The 20,005-nt window shown below is 43.0% G+C and overlaps 1 protein-coding gene across 1 annotated transcript in view; it reads left to right on the top strand.

The window, feature by feature from the left end:
• The window catches only part of CFAP251 (cilia and flagella associated protein 251), a 164,544-nt gene that overhangs the window by 7,232 nt on the left and 137,307 nt on the right, over positions 1–20,005 (top strand). The window contains exons 2-4 of the mRNA XM_077461962.1: positions 10,684–10,941; positions 13,949–14,083; positions 18,207–18,494. Coding sequence (XP_077318088.1) covers positions 10,690–10,941; positions 13,949–14,083; positions 18,207–18,494 — 675 coding nt within the window. The 5' untranslated portion in view covers positions 10,684–10,689. The remainder of the gene's footprint in view (positions 1–10,683; positions 10,942–13,948; positions 14,084–18,206; positions 18,495–20,005) is intronic.

Here is a 20,005-nt window from a genome sequence, read left to right as displayed (position 1 = left end):
AGGTTCTGAGGCTAGTTTAATGCAGATAAGGCACCAAGTGAGTTTAATTACCACTTTAATCAGCCACAGAACCTGTGTAATTATTATGTGTCCAGGTTTAAAGGGATGAGGTGGCAACCCTAGAATTCGCCCCTGAGTGCAGATTGCCCTAAACCACTCTGTACACCACCCAGCCGCAGCCGGCAGCAAGGTTGGATGGTGCGCCTGTCCATTCTACCCACACCGTAACACCGGGATCTCATACAAGGAGGCTACCTGCCCAGTGTTCATGATGTCCCCAGTTACAGGCACTAAGAAAAAATGTGTACGTAATAAAAGATGGTTAAACTTACAGTATAAGACTTTTTTTTTTCCCACCGCTATTCCCGGTTAGAGCATTTTTAAAAGTGATGAAAAGGTTTCCTGCACATTTATTATTTAAATAGTACATATTTAGATGTATAAATTAGGGGAAAAAGAGGGACCACAGAGGCGAAAAGAGGGACATGGTTATGAAAAGGAACAGTCCATAACTGATAACCCAGGTATTCTTATGTACCGTATTTATCGGCGTATAACACGCACCCCAAGTTTAGGAGGGAATTTAAAAGAAAAAAACTTTTAGGAGGGAAGTTTAACCACTTCAATACCGGGCACTTAAACACCTTCCTGCCCAGACCAATTTTGAGCTTTCAGTGCTGTCACACTTTGAATGACAATTGCGCGGTCATGCTACACTGTACCCAAATTACATCTTTATCATTTTTTCCCACAAATAGAGCTTTCTTTTGGTGGTATTTGATCACCTCTACGGTTTTTATTTTTTGCTAAACAAATAAAAAAAGACCAAAAATGTTGAAAAAAAATGTTTTTTTTTGTTTCAGTTTCAAAACTTTGTAAATAAGTACGTTTCCTCCTTCACTGATGGGCACTGATGGGGCTGCACTAATGGGCACTGATAAGGCGGCACTGATGGGCACTGATGAGGTAGCACCAATGAAGTGGCACTGGGGAGGTGGCATTGATGGGCACTGATATGTGGCACTGATAGGTGGCACTGATGGGCGACACAGATGGACACTGATAGATGGCACAAATTGGCACTAATAGCTGGTACGGATTGGCATGGATAGGCAGCATGAATGGGCATGGATAGGCGGCACAGATGGGCATGGATAAGCGGCACAGATGGGCATGGATGGGCACTGATAGTTGGCATGGATGGGCACTGATAGGTGGCACGGATGGGCACTGATAGGCAACATTGTATTGTTTTGTATTGATGGATGCCAATCAGTGCCAAACAATAATGCATGCCAATCAGTGATGCCCATTGTGGACACTGATTGGCATCCATTGTGGGCACTGATTGGCATCCATTGTGGGCACTGACTGGCATCCCTTTACCGAGATCTTACTTGCGGGGTGTCAGACTGACACCAGTGGCGGCCCGTCCATAGGGGGCGCCCGGGCGGTCACAAAAAAAAAAAAAATGTAAAAAAAAAAAAAAAAGTTCTTTAAGGAAGTGCACTGTGCTCGAGCGCCGGACACAGTGCACTATGGGAACCGCCACGTCAATGCAATCATGAGATTGCAGACGTGGCGCTTCATTTGCGGGCGTTTAGCCCGCCTCAGGGCGCTTTCTGAAGCGCTGAGTAGTTTCCGCCCGGCGCTGTAGTATGTGTTACTACGGCCGGGCAGTTTGATTGACATCTGAGTTGACTCAGATGTCACTTCCTGTCTTCTCTCTCCCATTGCACCTGAGAGAGGAAACAGGAAGTAAGAGGAGTAGAGCGGTGTGCAGGAGAGGAGCGGAGAACACCGGAGAGGAGCACACAGTCATCAAGGTAAGTGCTGATGCTGTGCTCCCATGGAGAAGGGGGGTGGAGTCTACTACAAATATCCAATATTAAAGCGGTAGTAAACCCGCATTTTTTTTTTTTTTTTTTTTTAAACCTGCAAAGCAAAAGGCATAATGAGCTAGTATGCACCGCATACTAGCTCATTATGAAATACTTACCTTAGAACGAGGCCCCGACATCTCGCCCGATCCACGCCGAGGAAGCCGACATGCTCCCTCGGCGTCTCTTCCGGGTATCGCGGCTCCGGCGCTGTGAGTGGCCGGAGCCGCGATATCGTCACTCCCGCGCATGCGCGCGGGAGATTTAAATCCGGCCGGGCGAGCGCTGCCGGATTTTCACGGAGAGAACCCCCTTGTGCGCATGCGCCGCTGCAGTCAGCGGCGCATACCGAGGGGAATATCTCCTAAACCGTACAGGTTTAGGAGATATTTTTTTTACCTACAGGTAAGCCTTATTATAGGCTTTCCTGTAGGTAAAAGTTAAAAAAGTGGGTTTACTTCCACTTTAAGTATAGGCAGTGCAGTGATCTTCTATAAGGCTATCTATAACTCGGTGTAAATGATTTATTCTTATATATAACTGTGTATATGCTGCATCCTTATATAAAACTGTATCATCTGTGTTTATGTAACCTTACATATGTCTGCAAAGACTATGGCCACTGCCAGGCAGTAACTTTCCTCTGGGCACCAAACAGACTCAGTGCTGGAGAGTCTTCACCTGTATTCATTACCACTGGACCAAAGTTATACCTTCTATGAGCCAACATCCGTTCCTACTGTAAATGACCAAAGATATATAACCCATCTACTGTCCTATATCTGTTTCTGCTATTGTTTAAATACACATCTAATATGTGTGTGTGTGTGTGATTAGTATATATCGTCTCCTATCACTGTCTGCGTGTGTTTTGAAGACTTATAATGTCATACCTGTGGCCCATGATCATAGTATGATCTCATACCACTACACAGAATGTGCAGAGCCCTGTGTATAATGTGCAGCCTGGTATATGATGTGCAGAGCCCTGTGTATAATGTGCAGCCTGGTGTATGATGTGCAGAGCCCTGTGTATATGATGTGCAGAGCCCTGTGTATATAATGTGCAGCCTGGTATGTGATGTGCAGAGCCCGGTGTATAATGTCCAGCCTGTTATGTGATGTGCAGAGCCCGGTGTATAATGTCCAGCCTGTTATGTGATGTGCAGAGCCCAGTGTATAATGTGCAGCCTGGTATGTGATGTGCAGAGCCCGGTGTATAATGTCCAGCCTGTTATGTGATGTGCAGAGCCCGGTGTATATAATGTGCAGCCTGGTATATGATGTGCAGAGCCCGGTATATGATGTGCAGAGCCCGGTGTATAATGTGCAGCCTGGTATATGATGTGCAGAGCCCGGTGTATAATGTGCAGCCTGGTTTATGATGTGGATTCTATAAGGGGTGTGGCTTATGAGAAGTAGGAGGGGCCAACTGTGGAGGGGCGGGGTCTTGCGCCCCCCCATCCTAAAACTTCACCACCTGCCACTGACTGACACCCCGCAACAACGATCGCCGTGATGCACGCCCCCGTCCTATGACGTCCGGTCAGGATTTTTAAACTACTTTGCAGCCGTCATTTCACTATTGGCGGGCGGCAAGTGGTTAAGGAAAAAAACGTACATTTAAATGCCCATCAATGCAGCCTTGTCAGTGTAATTTGCAGCCTTCCATTGCAGCCTTCTATTGCAGCCTTGTCAGTCATTTGCAGCCTTCCATTAAGCCTTGTCAGTCATTTCCAGTCTTGTCAGCGTCTTTGCCATTTAAAAATGCCGCTTTCGGCTATTTTCAGCCACACTCGGCCGTTCTCGGCGGCTTTGGGAAAGCTGAGTGTGAACGAAAATAGCCGAGAACGGCCGAAGATAGCTGACAATGGCCGAGGGCGGCTGAAAAAACCCGGAAGCCGCAGAAAGGTTTAGAAACAGCAGGGGACCGGCTTATAACATGCACCCCTGACATTTAATTTGTTATAGTTGGGCCACACTGTACATTATCTACTCCACAGTGGCGGAACTACCACCATAGCGACCCGTGCGGTCGCTATGGGGCCCGCAGCTGAGAAGGGCCCGGTGAGCGGGCGGCGGGTGAGCCGCCGAGCTGCCTATCCGCTCAGCTCTCGTACAGTCACACTGACTGTACGAGCGGACGCAGCCGGGTCACTCGGCAGCGGCGGAGGCGGCGGCGGCGGCGGCGGCGGGGGGGGCGTGGCGGGGAAGCTGCCAGCGGGGAGGCTTGGTGGGTGGCCAATCAGCGAGTGGCGGGGCAGAGAGATGACATCTTCTCTCACCGCCCAGCGCCCGCCCTGCGAACTGCCAGCTCCACCCTCACTCACTGTGCTGGCAGCAGAGAGATTACATCATCTCTCTGCTGCCTGAATCTCTCTGCCAGCTCCACCCTCACTCACTGTGCTGGCAGCAGAGAGATTACATCATCTCTCTGCTGCCTGAATCTCTCTGCTGCCTGACTCAGACGTGACAATCCCATTCCCCACCTTAAAAGGAAAGTGACAATCCACAACTTGTGGTAGGTGATGTGGCAAGTGGACAATCTGCAATGGGTGGCAGGTGACGTGGCAAGTGGACAATCTGCAACTTGTGGCAGGTGACGTGGCAAATGGACAATCCGCAACAGGTGGCAGGTGACGTGGCAAGTGAACAATACGCAATGGGTGGCAGGTGACGTGGCAAGTGAACAATACGCAATGGGTGGCAGGTGACGTGGCAAGTGGACAATCCACAATGGGTGGCAGGTGATGTGGCAAGTGGACAATCCGCAACTTGTGGCAGGTGACGTGGCAAGTGGACAATCCGCAATGTGTGGCAGGTGACGTGGCAAATGGACAATCCACAATGGGTGGCAGGTGACGTGGCAAGTGGACAATCCACAACGTGTGGCAGGTGACGTGGCAAACAGACAATCTGCAACGGGTGGCAGGTGACGTGGCAAGTGGACAATCCACAACGTGTGGCAGGTGACGTGGCAAACAGACAATCCGCAACGGGTGGCAGGTGACGTGGCAAGTGGACAATTTGCAATGTGTGGCAGGTGACGTGGCAAGTGGACAATCTGCACCTGGTGGCAGGTGACACACTCGGGGCTTCCACTGATTCTGCATTATGGTGAGTTGAACTATAACAATGTAATAATAGAAATAATGTGTTTCAATCATCCTTACACCATAACACAAATGGTGCCGTGATAATTGAAGCGCCAACATCAGCCATTGCCCCAATAAATTGCCCCCCCAAAAAAGTATTTTTTATCAGTGCCCCTCCCGAGACTAGACTCTGGATCCGCCCCTGGGTGAGGGGGGGGGGGGCCCATACAACATTTTGCTATGGGGCCCTGTGATTTCTAGTTACGCCCCTGCTACTCCACATTACAAAACCTTGTACTGCCCTACCATACCACTCCACTATATATGCTGTGAAATATACAACGTACAGCCAATCATCATGTAGTTGTCACATAGATTTATACCACTAGCAATTTTAGACTTTGAAATCACACCCCATCCAAGTAATGGGCACACTTATGCTAGTGTTAAATAAAATGAGTAAAAGGAAAAAATTATATACAGTGCCTTGACATTTCCAAATTTTGGCATGTTACAACCAAAATAATAAATGTATTTTATTGGGATTTTATGTGATAGAACAACACAAAGTGGTACATAATTGTAAAGTGGCAGGAAAATGATAAATGGTTTTCATTTTTTTTTTTTACAAATAAATATCTGAAAAGTGTGGTGTGCTTTTGTATTCTCCCCTTTACTCTAATACCCCTAACTAAAATCTAGTGGAACCAATTGCCTAATTAGTAAATAGAGTCCACCTGTGTGTAAATGAATCTCAGTATAAATACAGCTGTTCTTTGAAGCCCTCAGAGTTTTTTTAGAGAACTTTAGTGAACAAACAGCATCATGAAGGCCAAGGAACACACCAGACAGGTCAAAGCTAAAGTTGTCGAGAAGTATAAAGCAGGGTTAGGTAATAAAAAAATATCTCCAGCTTTGAACATCTTACAGAGCATTGTTCAATCCATCGTCTGAAAATTGAAAGAGTGTGGTATAACTGCAAACCTAACAAGACATGGCCATCCACCTAAACTGATAGGCCAGGCAGGGAGAGAGCGTTTATCAGAGAAGCAGCCGAGAGGCCCATGGTAACTCTGGAGGAGCTGCAGAGATCCACAGCTCAGGTGGGAGGATCTGTCCTCAGGGCAACTATTAGTCGTGCATTTGCAGTTTGTGAGAAGCCATGTGGAAGTCACAGCAAACATGTGGAAGAAGGTGCTCTGGTCAGATGAGACCAAAATTGAACTTTTTGGCCAAAAAGCAAAACGCTATGTGTGACTGAAAACTCACACTGCACAACACCCTGAACACACCATCCCCACCGTGAAACACAGTGTTGTTAGCAGCATCATGTTATGGGGATGCTTTTCTCCAGCAGGGACAGGGAATGTGGTCAGAGTTGATGGGAAGATGGTTGGAGCCAAATACAGGGCAATCGTTGAAGAAAACATGTTGGAATCTGTAAAAGACTTGAGACTGGGGCGGAGGTTCACCTTCCAGCAGGACAATGACCCTAAACATACAGCCAGGGCTACAATGGAATGGTTTAGATCAAAGCATATTCAAGTGTTAGAATGGCCCAGTCAAAGTTCAGACCTAAATCCAAATGAGAATCTGTGGCAAGACTTGAAAATTGCTGTTCACAGACGCTCTACATCCAATCTGTCAGAGCTTGAGCTATTTTGCAAAGAAGAATGGGCAAAAATTTCACTTTCTAGATGTGTAAAGCTGGTAGAGACATCCCGTGAAGAGACTTGCAGCTCTAATTGCAGAGAAAGGTGGTTTTACAAAGTATTGACTCGTTTTGAAAACCATTTATCATTTTCCTTTAAAGAGGAAGTAAACCCTTTCAAACCACTTTGACCTACAGGTAAGCCTAGATTAAGGCTTACCTGTAGGTCCAAGCAATATCTCCTAAACCTATATGGTTTAGGAGATATTTGCCCGAAAATGGGCACCGCTGTCTACGCACTAAATGCGGCAAGTCCAAGAATGGATCTGCCTAATTTGTCGACTCCCGTGCGCATGCGCGGGAGTGACGTCATCGCGGCTTCGCCGAATGGCAGCGGCGGAGCTGCGAGACGCGACTCCCGTGCGCATGCACGGGAGTGACGTCATTGCGGCTTCGCCGCTGTCATTCGTCGGAGCTGCGAGACGCCACCAGCAAGATGGATGCGGCGGACTACAGGGGACAGCGGCGACTTCGCTGGCTCCTGTGTCAGGTAAGTGACACATAATGAGCTACTATGCGATGCATAGTAGTCCATTATGCTTTACCTTTTGCAGGGAAAAAAAAGAGGAAGTAAACCCATCAGGGTTTACTTCCTCTTTAACTTCACAGTTATGTGCCACTTTGTGTTGGTCTATCATATAAAATCCCAATAAAATACATTTACATTTTTGGTTGTAACATGACAAAATGTGGAAAATTTTAAGGAGTATGAATACTTTTTTAAGGCACTCTCTCTCTATCTATCTATCTATCTATCTATATATATATATATATATATATATATATATATATATATATATATATATATATATATATATATATACAGTGCCTTGCGAAAGTATTCGGCCCCCTTGAACTTTTCAACCTTTGGGCTGTGGGACACAATTGTGAAGTGGAACGAAATCTATTGGATATTTTAAACTTTTTTTAAACTTTTTTAGCAAATAAAAAACTGAAAAGTGGTGCGTGCAAAATTATTCGGCCCCTTTACTTTCAGTGCAGCAAACTCACTCCAGAAGTTCAGCGAGGATCTCTGAATGATCCAATGTTGTCCTAAATGACTGATGGTGATAAATAGAATCCACCTGTGTGTAATCAAGTCTCTGTATAAATGCACCTGCTCTGTGATAGTCTCAGGGTTCTGTTGAAAGCGCAGAGAGCATCATGAAGACCAAGGAACACACCAGGCAGGTCCGTAATACTGTTGTGGAGAAGTTTAAAGCCGGATTTGGATACAAAAAGATTTCCCAAGCTTTAAACATCCCAAGGAGCACTGTGCAAGCAATCATTTTGAAATGGAAGGAGTATCAGACCACTGCAAATCTACCTGGCCGTCCCTCTAAACTTTCACTCTGGATGAACTGCAGAGAACTACAGCTGAGGTGGAAGAGTCTGTCCATAGGACAACAATCAGTCGTACACTGCACAAATCTGGTCTTTATGGAAGAGTGGCAAGAAGAAAGCCATTTATCAAAGATATCCATAAAAAGTATCGTCTAAAGTTTGCCACAAGCCACCTGGGAGACACACCAAACATGTGGAAGAAGGTGCTCTGGTCAGATGAAACCAAAATCAAACTTTTTGCCCACAATGCAAAACGATATGTTTGGCGTAAAAGCAACACAGCTCATCACCCTCAACACACCATCCCCACTGTCAAACATGGTGGTGGCAGCATCATGGTTTGGGCCTGCTTTTCTTCAGCAGGGACAGGGAAGATGGTTAAAATTGAGGGGAAGATGGATGCAGCCAAATACAGGACCATTCTGGATGAAAACCTGTTGGAGTCTGCAAAAGACCTGAAACTGGGACGGAGATTTATCTTCCAACAAGACAATGATCCCAAACATACAGCAAAATCTACAAAGGAACGGTTCACAAATAAACATATCCAGGTGTTAGAATGGTCAAGTCAAAGTCCAGACCTGAATCCAATCCAGAATCTGTGGAAAGAGCTGAAAACTGCTGTTCACAAACGCTCTCCATCCAACCTCACTGAGCTCGAGCTGTTTTGCAAGGAAGAATGGGCAAGAATTTCAGTCTCTCAGTGTGCAAAACTGATAGAGACATACCCCAAGCGACTTGCACTTGTAATCGCAGCAAAAGGTGGCTCTACAAAGTATTAGCGCAAGGGGGCCGAATAATTTTGCACGCCCCACTTTTCATTTTTTTATTAGTTAAAAAAGTTTCAAAAATCCAATAGATTTCGTTCCACTTCACAATTGTGTCCCACTTGTTGGTGATTCTTCACAAAAAATAAAAATGTTATATTTTTATGTTTGAAGCCTGAAATGTGGCAAAAGGTTGAAAAGTTCAAGGGGGCCGAATACTTTCGCAAGGCACTGTGTATATATATATATATATATATATATATATATATATATACACACACACAGCGGGTAAAATAAATATTAAACACGTCACCATATTTCTAGGTAAATATATTTATAAAGGTGCTATTGACATGACATTTTGACCACATGTCGGTAACAGCCAATACAATCTATACATACAAAGAAAACCAAAACAAATAAGTTCAGAAAATAGGTTATGTGTAATAAAATGGAATGACACAGGGAAAAAGTAGTGAACATGCTAAATTAAATTTATTTAATACTTTGCACAAAATCCTTTTGTTGGTAATAACAGCTTCAAGGGGCCTCCTGTATGAAGATACTAGTCGCATGCGTTGCTCAGTTGTGATTTTGGCCCATTCTTCTACACAGTCTTCAAATCTTGAAGGTTCCGTGGGTCTCTTCTATGAACTCTGATCTTTAGTTTTTCCCATAGATTTTTTTATTGGATTCAAGTCAGGTGATTGGCTGGGCCATTCTAGTAGCTTTATTTTCTTTGTTTAAAACCAATGGAGAGTTTCCTTGGCTTTGTGTTTGGGATCATTGTCTTGCTAAAACGTCCACCCTCGTTTCATCTTCATCATCCTGGTAGATGGTGGCAGATTTTTATCAAGAATGTCTTGGTACATTTTTCCATTCATCCTTTGTTCAAGCATATGAAGTTTGCCAGGACCGTATGCTTAAAAACAGCCCCACACCATGATATTCCCACCTCCAAACTTCACTGTTGGTATGGGGGTGTTTTTGGGATGATGTGCAGTGCCATTTGACCTCCAAATATGGTGTGTATTACGGCATCCAAAGAGTTACATTTTGGTCTCATCTGACCAGACTATATACTTCCTGTATTTCACAGGCTTGTCTAAATGTTGTGCATACAAGCATGACGATTTATTGCAAAAATTATTGTTTTCTTTGAAACAATTGTATCTGCTAATTCCAGGTTTTTCTGAAGCTCTCCACAAGTGGTCATTGGTTCTTGGACAACTCTTCTGATAATTATTTTCACTCTTGTCAGAAATCTTGTGAGGAGCACCTGGTTGTGGCTGGTTTATGGTGAAATTATGTTCTTTTCACTTCCGATTTATGGCCCCCAACAGTGCTCACTGGAACATTCAGAAGTTTAGAAATCCTTCTGTAACCAATGCCATCAGTATGTTTTGCAAAAATAAGGTTGCAAAGGTCTTGAGAGAGCTTTTTGCTTTTACCCATCATGAGATGTTTCTTGTGTGACACCTTGGTAATGAGACACCTTTTTATAGGCCATCAGTTGAGACTGATAATTATTTGCACTGACAAGGGGCAGGATTGCTTTCTAATTACTGATAGATTTCAGCTGGTGTCTTGACTTTCCATGCCTTTTTGCTCCTCCCTTTCTTCATGTGTTCAATACTTGTCCCTGTGTAATTTCATTTTATGACACGTAACTTAATTTCTGAACTTATTTGTTTTGGTTTCTTTGTATGTATGGATTGCATGGGTTGCTACTGACATGTGGTGAAAATTTCATGTCAATAGCACCTTTAGAAATATATTTATCCAGAAAAATGATGACATGTTCAATACTTATTTTACCCGACATATATATAATATTATACAGTATGTGTGTTTAATTCTGACTATTTGGGTGTTTCTTGATACAGTACAAAATGTCTGAAAACCATCCTGAATCTCAAGAAGACATATTACACTATGAAGCTGTTGGCCAAGATATCCCTATGGAAGTCAGTGAAACCAAGGCTGCTGAAAATAATGAAGAGCACACAATGCTTCCATCCAGCTATACCTCCCTAGGGGACAGCCCTAAGACTACAAGTGGAGATGAGGTGGAGCAAGAAAATGACAATGTACCACATAATCAAAGCCCCCGCAGCCCGACTGATGAAGAAGTACTTATAAATGTAAGAGTATGGAGCGTCAAGCACCATTTTTGTACTTTGCAAAATAATATTATTTAACCACTTCGCATCCAGGCCAATTCTGACACTTCGCTCCTACATGTAAAAATCATAATTTTTTTGCTATAAAATTACATAGAACCCCCAAACATTATATATGTTTTTTAGCAGACACCCTAGAAAATACAATGGCGGTCTTTGCAACTTTTTATCTCGCACAGTATTTGCGCAGTCATTTTTCAAACGAGTTTAAAAAAAAAAAACAGTTTCATGCTTTTAAAAATAAACAAAACAGTAAAGTTAGCCCAGTTTTTTTTTTTTTTGCATAATGTGAAAGATGAAGTTACACCGAGTAAATAGATACCTAACATGTCACGCTTCAAAATTGCACACGCTTGTGGAATAGCACGAAACTTTGATACTTAAAATCCCCATAGGTGACGCGTTAACATTTTTTACTGGTTACATGTTTTGAGTTACAGAGGAGGTCTAGGGTTAGAATTATTGCTCTCGCTCTAACGTTCGCGGCGACACCTCACATGTGTGGTTTGAACACCGTTTTCATATTTTGGCGGGACTTACGTATGCGTTCGCTTCTGCTTGCAAGCAGGGGCGCTTTAAATAAAAAAATTATTGTTAATTTTACTTAATTTTTATTTTGACACTTTTTTAATAAAAAAATAAAAACATTTGGATCACTTATATTCCTATTACAAGGAATGTAAACATCCCTTATAATAGGAATATGACATGACAGGACCTCTTTACAGTGAGATATGGGGTCAATAAGACCCCGCATCTCACCTCTAGGCTGGGAAGCCTGAAATAAAAAATAAAAAGATCTTGGCTTCCCAGCTGAGGCGGCGCTGTGGCAAGACTTGGAAATTGCTGTTCACAGACGCTCTACATCCAATCTGTCAGAGCTTGAGCTATTTTGCAAAGAAGAATGGGCAAAAATTTCACTTTCTAGATGTGTAAAGCTGGTAGAGACATCCCCGAAAAGACTTGCAGCTCTAATTGCAGAGAAAGGTGGTTTTACAAAGTATTGACTCGTTTTGAAAACCATTTATCATTTTCCTTTAACTTCACAGTTATGTGCCACTTTGTGTTGGTCTATCATTTTTGGTTATAACATGACAAAATGTGGAAAATTTTAAGGAGTATGAATACTTTTTTAAGGCTCTCTCTCTCTCTCTCTCTCTCTCTCTCTGTGTATATATATATATATATATATACAGTGCCTTGCGAAAGTATTCGGCCCCCTTGAACTTTTCAACCTTTGGGCTGTGGGACACAATTGTGAAGTGGAACGAAATCTATTGGATATTTTAAACTTTTTTAAACTTTTTTTAAACTTTTTTAGCAAATAAAAAACTGAAAAGTGGTGCGTGCAAAATTATTCGGCCCCTTTACTTTCAGTGGCAGCCTCTTTAATACAACGTTCTATGATAGACAGAACACTGGTCCAAGGCTGGCCCAGGAGACGGGACTTCCTATTAGAGAGGCCGCTGAGTAAACAGGAGATTCTTGCTGTATGTAATCCGACGGCGCTTGTCCTGTCCCCTCCCTGTTCCCTCCTAGGCAGCCCAAATTGCAGTATCGGTGTATAACATGCACACACTATTTGCACCTGATTTTCAGGGTGAAAAAGTGAGTGTTATATGCCAATAAATACAGTGTGTGTGTGTATATATATATATATATATATATATATATATATATATATATATATATATATATATATATATATATATATATATATTATACAGTAAATAAAAAACATCAATTTATTATTCCTAAATAAAAAAAATGACCCGAACCATTGTAGTTTCCCTTTAGAAACATAGGTAAAATTTAGCCCAATAATAATCTATGAGAGCTCCCAAACTGGGCCATATATTCCATACATCAATATTGTGTGGAGGTAACAGACTCCCTGAAGAAAGGCTTTTGTGTTTCTGTACCAAAATACAACAAATCCAGAATATCACTGTCATGCAACTTCATTTTGCAAATTCTACTGGATTGAGTGGCTACTCTCCCCTGTTTTCTTTGTTTTTAATTTTTTTCTAATTATAAGTGCATCTGCAAATAAAATATTGATTGCATAAACTTTATAAGTGCACCTGCACAGTTTTCTCTTTGTCCCCCTGCAAAGTCCCCAAAAAACCTGTTGGTCTTGCCAATGAAGTCATCCTGATGCAGCTTCCTGTAATGTTGTGGCAACGATGCTGCACTGCTCCTAAATTCAGAGTAGAGTTGCCACTCGCATGTAGTCTGTGGCTGCTTGCACCACATCTGAATGAAAAAAAAAACAGTTGCAGGGGGTTGGGCCATCAGCATTGTTGCTGCTGAATCATAAGCCTGTAGCTTGTCAATCATCACCTGACCACACCTAGTCCTTCCTACTGCTTCCTGGATTGGCAGCAGCTGAAACCCTCCCTCTGTGAGCTGCAGTGTCTAGGTGTGGGAGCATGCGAAACATAAATGAAGGAGGATTTGGCTCAGTTAGGGCCGGTTCACACAGGGGGTGACACGAGGCGACACGACTTGCCGTGCCGCGACCTGACAAGTCGCCCCCGTTCTGTACAATGGAACCGTTCTCGGTTCCTCGACTCGAGTCGCTCCGTCTTAGAAAAAAGGTTCCTGTACTACTTTTGGGCGACCTCGGGGCGACTTGCATTGACTTCTATACAGAAGTCATTTGCAAGTCGCCGCTGAGGTCGCGGCAGGTCGCGGCGAGGCAAGTCGTGTCGTCTCGCATCGCCCCCAGTGTGAACCGGCCCTTACGGTAAGTAAAGGTAGTTTAGACCTTCTCTATGAGACCTGTGCACGTTATATTTTCTGGATTTCATACTTCTTTAGACTTGCATACATGAGCCTTTAATTGTTCTTTGAATACATATCTTGCAATGTTTGAAAATGCATGCATCTAGTATGAACAAGATCTCAATGTTCTATGACTAGTTTCATTATAAAATATTAAATCACATCTTTATTTTACAACTAGGAATTAAATAGTGCAAGAGACAGCATGCCAGACACACTTTATGAGACAGATACAGAAGAACAGGTACTTAATGGATCGGTGTCACAATTCAACCATGATACCGAGGAAAAGCAGCCTGATCCTACAAATGTACAGGTAAAGTTTGTTTATTATTTTGCAGCAAAGTAACAATGCCTTAAAGCAGAACACCAGCCAGGCAAGTTACATGTAAGTCAATCATTTTTTTACTTGCCTGCGCAAAGATCTGCAATTTTGTGATCTTTGCACCCCTGCCAAATGGCATATTCAGGTCCCTGTACTTAACGTGGAACTTGAAGTAAGAAAAAAATAGTATTTTTGAATACAGCTGATGATTGGACACTGGTTAACCCCAATTAAGGAGAATTCCTCCCCTATATAACCCCTCCCGTATGGGGAGCACCTCAGTTTTGTAGCAAAGCAATAGGTAACCACGTAAAACACATAGAAGGGCGGGAGCTCTCTGTCCCATGCTGTACTCTCAAGAAAAGGATTTTACAGGTAAGCTGTATTCAAAAATACTATTTTCTTGATCATACATGGGACACAGAGCCTTCATTACATAGTGGGATGTCCCAAAGCAGTGCTCAATTTGAGGGGAGTGAGACACAGATCAGAATTATAGACCGCCATGGACCAGAGGAACCAAACTGCCGTCTGCAGTACACTGCGCCCGAAGGCGGCATCCTCTTGCCCTCTTACATCCACCTGATAGAATGTGGTGAATGTATGGACTGAAGACCGAGTCGCAGCCTTGCAGATCTGAGCCATGGAGGCCTGGTGATGCACTGCCCAAGAAGCACTAACAGCTCTAGTTGAGTGCGCTTTCACTTGAAAAGGAGGAGTCTTCCTCTTTATATCATGAGCCTGAAAAATAACCTGTCTAATCCATCTAGAAAGAGTGGATTTCGATGCTGCCTTGCCTTTTTTAGGTCTTCTGGCAGGATGAATAAACAATCAGTTTTCCGTATCTGAGCAGTTGCCTGCAATTGGATACTGATTGCTCTTACCACATCGAGAGTGTGCAAAGATTCTTCTTCCTCGGACTGCGGATCTGGAAAAAAGGATGGTAGGATCACATCTTGATTCAAATGGAATCCTGAAACCACCTTGGGTAAGAAGGAACGATGCAAAAGCATCACTACTCTGTCCTTGTGAATTATCAAATACGGCTCTTCGCAAGAAAAAGCTGCCAACTCTGATACTCTCCTAGCGGAGGATATGGCTATCAAGAAGACTAATTCCTTAGTCAAAAGTACTAAAGGAGCATTGTGCAATGGTTCAAAGTGTTGTTCCTGGTTGCTCTTTACTCCCTCTAGTGGCAGAAACCAGGTAAGACATACAACTACTCTGAAGAAATCCATATGTAATATATATATAGGATTAACTTCTCTTACCTGTCCTCACCGCAGGAACTGCTGAGAACAGACAGTTTCCAGCCTTCACCCATCACGGCGGGTAACGTTGCCAGCCTTCAGGGTTTTTTGGGTTCCTACTCAGAGGAACCTCTTACCTTTAAAAGATTCTGCCAGAACTTCCATGCCACTGTCTTAATAGTACAGCAAGCCTGGTTTTCTCAGAGCCCAGTCTTCCAAGGAGAGACTTACAGGCAAAACCTTGTTTCTTCAGATAACAAGGCCCGGGTACCATACCATCTTGGGAGTCAAAATATCGGCCGAGATATGGATCTGGTCAGCATAGCCCTTAAGCCCCCACAGGGACCGGAATAGAGTTTTCTTCATAGCACATGTTTTACGTGACCAACCACCTAAGACACTGGTGAAAAAACTGATGTGCTCCCCATATAGGAGGGGTTATATAGGGGCGGAATTCTCCTTAATTGGGATTAATCAGTGTCCAATCACCGAAGGTGCCTAGCTAACCCACTATGTAATGAGGGCTCTGTGTCCCGTGATGTATGATCAAGAAATAAACATTTGGCAAACAGGCAGGATTTTAATGTGGAAGAGACATGCTATGTCTCTCCTGCATTAAAATTCCATTAGCTGCCTGTATGTCCTGTAAACAGTGTACAAATGACGGCAATGCCAAGATAAATGAACTCCCACAGCATGCGTGACGTTATCTCGGCTGGGCCAATAAAAATGGCTGAAGATTGCTACCTGGAAGCTAACCTGATCGAAGATGACATCGGCTGATGGGTAGCCCTGGGAGACCGCAAATCTGGATAGTAGGTGAGTATAGTTCCACTTTAAGTTTTTGCCATTAAAGCAGATCCAAATTGTATTGTAATTGTACTATCTGGGTTTATGTAGCTTTGTGTAAACTGTTGGCACTATATAAAATGTATAACAATATCTTACTATTGTTTAAAGGGTTCTTTTTTATCCAGTGCACACTCCCTATCCTCCACTGATGCACCTCACAGCTATGAGTGTAGAGCTGAATGTGTCTGTATGTAGATGTGTAGTGCAGCTCAGGGATGAGTAGAAGAGGGTGGCTATGTTGACATGCGACTCTGTACAATGCGCTGAGATAAAATGCTGTGTTGCAGTATGAATGGGACACACAGAAAACAATTGTTTTTTGTGTTCTCGCGGTGACCAAATTTTTACAATGCAGCAAAACACGAATCACCGCACATATCGCAAATTCAGCCTTATAGTTGAACTCCAAATATAAATGTCACATATTAATGCAGCTTTGTAAACATTAATACACTACATGTTTTTTTATATATTTAAATACAAGCAGTGTCAGTACCTGAATTTGACTTGGTGTTCAGCCTCTTGCAGTCCCTTTACAGCTAAGCTCAGGGAGGGGGAGAGAGAAGCTGCACAATGAGCCGGTCAGGTGTGCCAAGGTGCAACAAGCTGTGCTTAAAGAAGGAGAGAGCTGAGTGAAAGAGAGATGAGTTCATCAGTGTGCTACTTCTGTTTTCACTGTCCATTCACGGGGTGAGGGTTGGGAGGAAACTTGAATCTGAGTGTGAAACCACAACAGAGAGCTGGAGAGATTCCAGAGAATTCCAGAGAATAGCAACAAAGCTAATAAAGGGACTGGAGGAACTCAGCTATGAGGAAAGTCCGCAAGCATTGAACTTCTCTCTGGAGAGGAGTCACTTGAGAGGGGATATGATATAAATGTACAAGTACCGTACAAATACCATACTCATGACCCTAGCATAGGGAAAAACCATTTCAATAAAAGGGAATTTAAAAAGACATGCGGCCATTCACTAAAATTAGAAGAAGCTACGTAGAGGGTTCTTTACTGTCAGAACGGTAAGGATGTGGAATTCTATTCCACAAGCAGTGGTATCAGCAGGCACCATCGATAATTTAAAAAAACTTTTAGATGGGCACCTTAATGATCATAACATACAGGGATATACAATGTACTATTGATGTAAATGCACACACACAGGTTGAACTGGATGGACTTGTGTCTTTTTTTCAACCTCACCAACTATGTAACTATGGAACTATGTAAAAGATCAAGTCCCTTTCCTACCCCTGCTAGACATGACTTTGCTCTGGGGCAAACACTGTAAAATCTCAAGACTGGATAGACACAATTACAAATATTTTGAAGAAAACTGACAAAAGGCATAATGAAGAAGTAAAGAAGTGTACCTGACTCAGTTTGGCTATGCCACCAGGTAGAAGGAGCTTTTGGATATAATGTATATAATAAAGTTGGAATCCGAATCCGATACCAGCAGGACAGAATTTTGAGTCTTGTTCTTGGATCTGGTTCAGTATGAAGGATTTATAGACCAAGTAGATTGTTCTGTAAGTTGGTAGCTCAGTGTAAAAAGGTTGTAATTTTTCTTCCTACTTACACGTGTAAGGGGGCACATATTTCTCTGAGAAAGTGGTCAATAGTTTGTATAGGTAGGATAACAGGTACCTCAGCATAAATCCTTAAATGAGGTAGTGGGTTTGGTGAATGAGTCTCTGTCCAGGATAGCTCGTAAAAACTGGTGGAGATGGTATGCCACCCTGGCATCATATGGGGGGAATGGCAAGTTTTACATTTTTCCATACTGTAGCCATCCCAGGGCGGTAAGAAAGTCTCAGTGCCGGAATTTGCCTGTAGGCATTAGTGGGTTCTGTGGCCACGGATTTTAAGGCCTGGAGTGGGGTGAGGAAAACCACAGGGGACAATGAGTAATAAGTATTCACTGAAAAATGCATACAAATTCTTTAGAACTGCAACAATGAACATGCTTTGTATTTATTTTTATTTTATTTTTTACCATCTGTTGTTTTTCTAGGAGAATATTGCAGATGAAGAACCTTTGAAAAATGACAGCGATGAGCTGGAGGATACAAATCTCCCACAGCAGCCTGATATTGTTCTCCAGAATGAAACCTCCCAACTGTGTGTTGTAGAAGGTCAGACACCAGATACTAATAACACAGGAGACCCAGTTCCTGAGGATGTCAATGAACAGGCAGATTCGGAGAGGAGAAGTCCAATAAATGAAGACTCCTTAATATACACTGCAAGCCCTAGGACTGCATTTGAAGAGGAGAACACACCTCCATTGGATAAGCCTCTTGTGAGTATTATCAGGGTTACCAGTGTTGGCACAAGGTGAAACACATACCATTCAAAAAAGAAATATTACTTTATACACATGAGCTAAACTTTTCATGGAATAAACGGGGATGCTAAAATCAGTGACCCCATTCTGCTTATGCTAGCTACCTGGCTTTCATACCAATCTTTTGTCTTCAATATTTTGTAAATCACTGACCTTGAATGAGTACACAGTTTAGGAGTTTTATCTTCACTTGCTGCATATTCATTTTGGGTCAGTGATTTAGCGGTTAGCAGTGGCAGCACAATGGCTTAGGGGTTAGCATTTCTGACCAACCAGGACATTATCTGCATGGAGTTTACATGTTCTCCCCGTGTCTGCGTGGGTTTCCTCTGGGTTCTTCAGTTTCCTCCCACACTCCAAAGACATGCTGGTAAGTTAATTGGCTCCTTTCTAAAACTGTCTCTATTCTGATGTTTGGCTGAGCATGCCCAAGATGGTTGTCTCATCATCGGCCTCAGTAGCAGATAAAACGCTTTGAGCCTACAACCAGGCAGCCAGCATTTTCAGAAGGAAACCAGCAGTAGTAGCCTACATATAATTTTTTGTGTTTATTGTATTCTATACACCTAAATAAAAAATTTATTCCTCCCATTCCTTCAGGGGCTCTGAGGTGACATGTGCATTCTATGTTTTCTAGCTCGAACTAGTTTAGAGTCTTACTTTTTCTGCTGAACAAAGAGCGGAGTTCCAGCTGTGCCTGTGTTTATTAACCCCTTGCCGAACAGCACACGACGATGTAAGTCGGCACAATGGCACTGCTGAGCAAATAGGCATACAGGTACGTCCCCTTTTAATCGCAGCATTGTGGGCAAGTCGCCAGCGGGGTGTGCGCCTGCCGCGTACTCCGCGACTGTGCCCGCGGGTCCTGCGGACTCGATGTCCGCCAGGGGCCCGTGATCGTGTCATGGAGCGTCAGAACATGGAGATGCCTATGTAAACAATGCATTTCCCTGTTCTGCCTAATAACATGACAGAGATCTACTGCTCCCTGTTATCGGGGGCAGTGATCTCTGTCAAGTTCTACTGGGAAAATCCCCCCCCCCACAGTTAGAATCACTCCCAAGGACACACTTAACCCCTTGATCGCCCCCTAGTGTTTAACCTCTTCCTTGCCAGTTTCATTTACACAGTAATCGGTGCATTTTTATAGCACTAATCGCTATATAAATGACAGTGGTCTCAAAATAGTGTCAAAAGTGTCCAATGTGTCCGCCATAATGTCGCAGTCACGATAAAAATAGCCACCATTACTATTAAAAAAATAATTAATAAAAATACCATAAATCTCTCCACTATTTTGTAGACACTATAACTTTTGCGCAAACCAACAAACCAATCAATATACGCTTATTGCAATATTTTTGGGGGAAAAAAAATGTAGAAGAATACATATCGGACTAAACTGAGAAAAAAATTAGTTTTTTATATATTTTTGTGGGATATTTATTATAGCAAAAAATATTGTT

Source organism: Lithobates pipiens, unplaced genomic scaffold (genome assembly GCF_037356315.1).
Source record: "Lithobates pipiens isolate NorthernLeopardFrog02 unplaced genomic scaffold, aLitPip1_a1.2 Scaffold_3, whole genome shotgun sequence".
Classification (NCBI taxonomy): domain Eukaryota; kingdom Metazoa; phylum Chordata; class Amphibia; order Anura; family Ranidae; genus Lithobates; species Lithobates pipiens.
This window is presented reverse-complemented; position numbering and strand designations above follow the sequence as displayed.